Raw genomic sequence first — 7,599 nt, forward strand, 5'->3', positions numbered from 1 at the left:
GATAATGATCGTCGATCCAATACCGGCCGAATGACTAAACGAGATGCTGTCAATCTCGGGATATCAAAATGATCACTAATACGCAGCGAATCTCCGCGAAAGTTCCCTAGAGATGATAACATAAAGACGAGAAATTGCTCTTCTCTTCTCTCGACCACCATGACAGAACCGATTCGCCTGGGTGTTATCGGCCTATCCACCAAAGGATGGGCGTCCACGAATCTTGTACCTCCCCTTCTGGCTCCGCCTCTCTCGTCACATTACAAGCTTCTTGCCGTATCCACGACGAACCCAACGTCTGCTGCGACAAGTGCAGCGAAATATTCAACCACGGAAACCACGGTGAAGGGGTATCATACGCCTGAGTCCATCACTGCATGATCCCAGCCTGGATATGATCACTGTGTCAGTGAAGACACCTAATCATGTAGAGAATGCCACAAAGGCCATTGAAGCTGGGAAGGATCTCTTCATTGAGTGGCCGGCTGGGAGAGGATTGAAGGAGACGAAGCTCCTCGCTGACCTAGCAAAGGAGAAGGGGATCCGGACGATCGTTGGACTTCAAGCCAGACAGAGCCCATTGTTTCGCAAGGTGAAGACACTGGTTGAGGAAGGGGAGATTGGAGACATTTTGTCGACGAGTATGGTGTGTAAACCTTTGTAATATCACGTAGCGATTTCCTCATTGATGGCAGACATCACGAATATCCGGTCCGCATGCGCCATGGGGACCAGCAGTGTTAAAGGAGGTGAATACTTGTTGAAGAAGGATAACGGCGCAACACTTCTCGATATCCCTGGAGGCCATTTTCTCGAGGCATTCACGTATATTCTTGGACCAATTAGTACCGTATCTGCGACCGCAGTCGTTCAGCACGCCTCATCCCAAGTAGTCAATCTTGATGGCACGCCCACCGGTGATGTGTCCCTGTTGACGGACCATCACAGGTAGCCGTATCAGGGACGCTAAAGAGCGGTGCGGTAATGAGCTTGCACTGGCGCGCAGGCTTCCAGACCCCTGCCAATGTGAAGGCTGGCGACTCCGCTTGTATGGGGTTATTGACGGATCTAAAGGTTAGTATAAGAATCGAAAGCGAGCATCCCTGGGCAGCCCTCGTGGAGATGTATGAGCCCAACGCCAGCTTTGGGTGAACGGCGAGGAGGTGAAGGTCGAAGAAGATGGTATTAAGACAATGAGGGTAGAGCCTGGAGGTAATTTTTGAAGGGCGAAGGCGAGGGAGACTATCCCAACTTGCAACATGCGGTTAGATCAAGAGTATAATCGACGCCATTTGGAGGAGTGCTGAGGGAGACGTAGGGTTAGTCTGTAATTGTTGGAAGAGCATACAGCGCACCGGTGTATAATATATGCAGACAAAGTCAAATTCCGTGCTCTTTTGTTCATATATGCTGAAGATAGATTTTATTGTAACGGCTTTGGTACAAGTCAGGGATATACACACCTTGAAAATGGTCGTTCCCCTAACGTCGACTTTATCTTCCTCCTTCTTAGTAGGTCAATTCTTCTTTTCGCAAATCTTCTGGAGATTTTTCTCGTTAATCTGGAGAGGTATTGAGTGATTTCAATGTAGATATAACGTACTGGAGCAGAGAGCTTCTATGGCATTCCCGGCAGATCAAGAAAATGCCACAAACATTGGAGCAAAATCTCTGCAGAAAAAGCCGATAAGCTTCTATGTTATAGATGCATCCAAGGAAGCAAATCGTGACGTACCCGCTACCCACCCTAGATTTGCGTCATTCAGATGAAGAAGCACCGACGAAGCGTCTGAAGGATGGCCAGTGATTATTTCGGCAACGGCCAATGGAGAACAAGTTCTGGAAATCGACGCGTCGTAGCTTCTCATTGTGGCGAAGATGAGGATAAAAGAGCCAAAAGAGCAAATGCAAGAGAAGAATTTGGACGAACCAGTGAGACGACAGTCATGGAACTTGGAAGGAGGAAGAGATAGCGCGTCCCAAAAGGGCAGCTGGAACTTGCCGGCTCGGACCGGTCTACCGTACTCGCCTCTTGCCCTCAACATCCACTAACAGTGAAAACAACGTCGCGATTTCGCTTGGAACATATATCCAGGTCGGCGAAACCACTAGCTTTCATTGGTTCCATACTTCCATGTCACTGTCAGAGTAGTTCGACTGCAACAGCGACGACAACATATTCTGACCTTGTTCAACTGGTAACCTGGCGGCGTTGTTGAACCAGGCGTATCCTCAACAACCGGGCTCTCATGATCTGGATGTCGGAGCCGCGAATACAATCTTTTCCCCAATGGCAAGAGTATAGTCCATGGACATTGGGTCGATACACGTCACGGGACACGTTTGATGATTAGTTCGAAAAGGCAGATGCACAATCATTCCCAGTGAAAAGTCGGTCGAGCCACACTGAGCCAAATCAAGCCCAGGGAAATGGTCGATGGGGCTCCATTCCGCTCGTTGTGGCTTCGAAATGTGAACCATTTTCCAGCTCAAATCGAGCCATTTCGAGCTCAGTGTGTCGGTGTCATAGGGTTCCATTAGGCTTCGTGGGCTCGATCTTATTGCTATTAATATGCATAGAATCAGATTGCTACTAGTACGTACTACGCTAAGTAGCAGCATCCTTCCCATTCCGTCCACGGCTGGCTCTGTCCCGCTCGGATACCTCAACCGTGTTTCCCGACGTCAAGATAGATGTACCGAAATAGATAGCCCTAGAAAATGTTATATCAGTACACAATAACGGGAAAGACGATTCCAGGACTACTCACGAAATAGAAGCCAGCTGGAACGATGGCAAACACGACCTGTATAAGATTAGATTAGTGAGCCCAGGAATACACATATATAGAACAGAACGTACCATCACCACACCCGAAGCTATGCCTAGACGGCGTATGGAGCAACTGTACACATTCTAAATATCAAAAAAAAAACATTCAAGAGCGCAATGAGACGTACCTCAGAGATCCAGATATCTTTCTGCTCAAACGGGATTCCCAAAGACGTATTGCTGCTGAAGGTGTCCAAACATGGCGCATATATCCACCTTACGCGGCATTTTCAATCTGTAGCCTCATGTCTGCAAGTCTTCGCATCAGCTTGCCGGTAAAAGACCAACAGTAGGAGGCTACGAGAGCAAGTACGAACCCATGTCCTGCGATAATACAGGATCTGGGTGTAGGGCGACAACAAGGACAGCGAATAGGCCAGAACGCGACGTGGATGGTGGTGGTGGAAGGGGAAGAAGCGTTAATCGCGTCACTGGATGACATCCACGTGGTCGGAACCGTTGACTTGAAGTTGTGCCAATTTGCGCTCGCAAAATTCGGCGCATTTTAGTTAACCGTTAGGTTCAGAGAGATTCTGCCCTGGTATTCTTGGATGTGCTGATGGAAAGAGGAGAAGGTTTATAGTCCGAAGCTTTCTTGTATGACGCCGCTTGATCCGGCTCGACCACGCTACATGATAATCTTTGCAGCTTGATTTGGCTCAAACCGGCTCGACGGAATTTTCACTGGGAATCATTAACAGGTCGTATATGTGGAGATGGTCGAATCAACTGCACGACAGGTTCTTGCTAATTTTTGCCGTTATATGCCTAGAAATTTGGCTTCGACCGCCTCGGACGACAGGTATCTTTGTTCGCCAAACAAAAGGTGGAGACGCGAGACGGGCACGTAAATAGGGAGACTGCCAGAGATGAACGGTTCGTTTTGTTTCTCTTTATGCAAAATACGGTCCTGAAGATGTTCTGCTTTCAAGTTCGAAAATGGACGATTCTCCTCACTGTTTCCCGAGCAATCGCACTTGATGTTTCACTGCCATGATGTATCCTCTTCCAGCGTTGACGATATGTAGAAGGTGTTTTCTCTTCTCAAAGTGCTACTCTCGCAGACGTGACACTTTACTTACAAAATGGGTTCTCGAACGCCAAGAGAGTCAGCGGGAACGAGTTTGGTCTTCTCAGGCCAAGGTGCGTACGAATGAACCATAGTTTTTACCTTATACTAATGTGGCATGCAGTCTACTGACCCCACGGATTCTTAATGGCAAGTATACCCTTTCCCGGTGGTGCTCGGTCCACCTGGATACAAAGACTTGGTGCGCTGAATACCATTCTCTAAATTGGCCAGATTGCTGAAGTATGTGAAGGGCCCGTAACTATCCTTGAATGAGGATGTACCATTCGCAGGGGACCAACCACCCTTTCCCCTCCAGAATTTAGAACTGTTCCTTCTCATCCATTCTCTCGGTCGCTTTCAATCTAGTCCCTCCTACGCAAATTCTGGAAAACGCTCAGATGAGCCAAGGTACTTGTTGCTGTTTTTCCTGAGACAATACCTAACGGCAATTTGGTCGTAGTGCTAGGTTTATCGCAGGACGCGCATGCTGGTGATGATTACCCTGGCGCTATATAAGGGATACAACGCGCTCTACACACCCTTACCTTCGCCGAGATCATCAGCCATGAAAGTTGTCGATGGGGAACTCGTTCTTAGGTAATCCATTTTGCTTCATCATGGCTCTCGGTTTGACCTATAATACTTAGACTGAGATGCGTCGTCACCTTTGCATCATCTGCACAGAAGCTCCATCGTCATCGACAGTGCAGTGTCCTGCCGCAGAATCAACACGTCGAGAAGGACAGAAAGCTCGTGCTCAATGACTTTATCATTATAAATCTGGAGGTTCGTACCCTGTCCTCCTTAAGAATTTTAGCTAATAAGACGTGTCTTTAGTGTAGAATAAAGGCAGTGGATCTGCTTTCGTTACACCATGGATAGTTCCAGTTGTTTCTGGGTACGTCATGCGCCTTCAACGATGTTCACGGTCGAATTCTTTTTTACGTCTCTTTCAGTGCTTTCCCAAAGGGCATCAGCATTGCCCTTGCTCTGAATAGCATGCTACGATTCGTCCTTCAAGGATACCTCTCAAGCCCCTCGTTCGGCTTCCTGTCATTCCTTGCCTTCGTCTCCTTGCTGTCCGCCCAGCATTTGTCACTTCATTCGTTCGCAGAAAAGCAGCCATAGCCTAGTCACCCTGCAACCTTACGATGCTTTTCCAACTGCCACTGACACAATCGGCATCGAATCGGTGCCTGTATGCTAATGCAAGTATGAATCTTCGTTCCGCTGGAGACTTGTATTGGGGATGGTCTGTCAATAGGAACGTCACGACGGATGTAGTCGCAGATAGCGTGTCCAGAGATCGAGGAATACTCGCAGACGTGAAAAGGTGGTGGCGAACTCAAATGTATTGCCTTTTCTCATCTTACTTTGAAGTGCAGACTCCGCTGGTTCGTGACCAAATGGTGTCACCTGCAAATTCATAGCGAACAGTTTGATACTCCTGGATATTCAGTGAACTCTTCCGTCATAAGGCCAAAGACATTTCCCAGGATCTCTCGTCTTTTGCATCCGTGTTATCGTTACATTCAACCTGTCCGAGAATACGACGGCGAGGTGACCAGGATGCAAAAGTTTGAATAACTTGGCGGCTTTTGAAGGCTCGAGTACGAGCTTTGCGTACAAGTTTCTCCCAGCGTTCATCATTGAGAACTTCGATTTTCCACTCCGCACTCCTGTTCGTGACATCCGAGATCAAGGGAAACTTGAGATGAGCTGGTCCAAAAGTCGGTACTCGGAAACTTGCCTATAGCCAGTTGCGACAAGTCTGACCGGTGTATGGTCTCAAATGTGGGTTCGCTGTTGTGCCGACGTCGTCAAGCTGATTATTTACTGTCTGGAGTTGGCAGTGGTCGTGTGATACACAGAAGAAGGGCTAGTCGCAGTCGGTGACCACGGAAATGAAGAGATGAGAGGACCCGTGCTCCCATTCAACTAAATTGCTCAAATCAAGGACGGGGAACTGGCAAACGTGTGTACTCCAATACATTCACAATGATGTAATACTTAATAAACTTCCGTAGTTCTCGTCATAAACTTTCACGAAGATTGGAAAGAGGTCTGTGTAGAGGTGCTCCTGCTGACTACCTTGATTTCGGTATTGCCTTGTGGCTCCTGCTTCCTTGAATGACTAGGTACGTGTACTATCTCTTGGTTTAGGATTCACCTGTTTTGACCATCAATTATAAAGGTCTCCGCCAACTATCCTCCGCTTGACAGCCGAGAATCGAGGAAGTTGTTGTGTTAAAGAACGAAAGTTTCGACATGGGTTTCAATTCATCGAACGAAATGACATCAATTATTAGCATGTTGCCTTAGGCGTCTCCACTGCCGGAGAGTCAGTTGAACAACGCCACCACTGCTCGAAGTGCCCATTACTCTCGCTCATCAAAATTTCCGAGTCAAGACTACTTGGCATCGCAGTCATATAACCACTTTACGAGCGCTACCAGAGTTTTCAGGTGTGAGTATATGACATCCTCAAGACTGGATTCAAAGTCAGCCTGCATGACAAAAAGGCTGAGTTACGGTGAGCATTTCGATCAAGATGCGAACGCGTTCTCTGACGGAGGAAAGTACGTATCGAGGCTCTGGACTCCCAAATGGCGCAAGCAAAGACAAGATGATTCTGACTGTATGCGAACCCATCTGGTGTGAGCACTGAACATTCAATGGACGTCAGATGGGCGAGCATGTGCCCTATGTGTTTGTTATCTGTGGTAATAACGACAGCTTCCATTCATCCTGTACTTTGGACAAGATATCGGGAAAGTACCGAGAAGGGTACCCTCCAACGTATAAAAACGTCATGCATTTCCTCAGTCAATATCACCTCGACCCGATATCATCAACCCTACTACGATATCTCGCACATCTACATATCATGGCCGGAGTCAAAACCTCTTGGGAAGACCTGTCGAACCTCGGCTGGTACAAGCAGCAGGTTTATAACACGCTCAATGCTCAGCGCGGAAACACCATGAAAGGGCTAGGCGACATGGCTCTCAACGAGGGTTTCGCCGAAGACTGGGGGTATGTAGACAAGGTCTCTTTTCCCCTTAGAAGCTAACTCGCCCGCCCTATAGCTGGTACTGCTACAATGTGACCAAAGGCGACGCGTACGAGGTCGGTAACACTGTCAACAACGCCTCAAAGACGGCAACTGTCTGGTATTACGACAATCGCAAAAATTCGCAGCCTTTCAATACGACCTGGACCGAAACTTGGTCTACAACCGAGACGGCATCTCTCAGTGTCACTCGTAGCTGTCAGTTTTCTGCGGATACCTTGAATTTGACTCTCAGCTGATAATTTTTTTCTATCTTCAGCATCCATTAGTCTCCAGTGGTCGGTCACTATCGGGTCTGTTGCTAGTTCCGATTTTACCATCACCAGTTCCAACGAGACTGCTTCGACCCAATCGAAAGAGTCAACGCACACCTTGGAAAATGTGTGGGAAATCACGTACGTCCTCACACAATCTTGTCTTTCACAGACGTAATTGATATGTATGCAGCGTCGGTCCGGGCGAGACCCTCTCGATCCTGAGAACTCAGTTAACCACCAACGGAAAATCGGCTTACAACTTGGTTCGTGTCATTGTTACTTCAGAATCGCTCTATTTCTGAAATTATACCCTCAGAGGTATGGTCTCAGCGACGGGGGACTTATTGCTAGTGAGTAGCATCGA

General features: G+C 47.8%; 2 protein-coding genes across 2 annotated transcripts; both read right to left on the reverse strand.

The window, feature by feature from the left end:
* Nucleotides 1-2,210: 2,210 nt before the first annotated feature.
* On the reverse strand, nucleotides 2,211-2,704 carry EV420DRAFT_1611297 (uncharacterized protein). The gene has a single exon (XM_060475057.1). It carries the CDS (start codon nucleotides 2,629-2,631, stop codon nucleotides 2,248-2,250), a length of 384 nt encoding a protein of 127 aa, XP_060321297.1. The 5' UTR covers nucleotides 2,632-2,704; the 3' UTR covers nucleotides 2,211-2,247.
* Nucleotides 2,667-3,337, reverse strand: EV420DRAFT_1490890 (uncharacterized protein; the record flags this gene model as incomplete). Its single annotated transcript, XM_060470710.1, has 6 exons — nucleotides 2,667-2,714; nucleotides 2,772-2,807; nucleotides 2,864-2,917; nucleotides 2,962-3,013; nucleotides 3,055-3,130; nucleotides 3,151-3,337. 6 exons carry the CDS (start codon nucleotides 3,335-3,337, stop codon nucleotides 2,667-2,669), a joined length of 453 nt encoding a protein of 150 aa, XP_060321298.1.
* Between the last annotated feature and the right edge of the window lie 4,262 nt (nucleotides 3,338-7,599).

Source organism: Desarmillaria tabescens (genome assembly GCF_030435595.1).
Source record: "Desarmillaria tabescens strain CCBAS 213 chromosome Unknown EV420scaffold_425, whole genome shotgun sequence".
Classification (NCBI taxonomy): Eukaryota; Fungi; Basidiomycota; class Agaricomycetes; order Agaricales; family Physalacriaceae; genus Desarmillaria; species Desarmillaria tabescens.

Excerpts from the sequence above, each read along its gene's own strand:
- EV420DRAFT_1611297 (XM_060475057.1), bottom strand. The coding sequence starts at position 2,631 with ATGGGAAGGATGCTGCTACTTAGCGTAGTACGTACTAGTAGCAATCTG.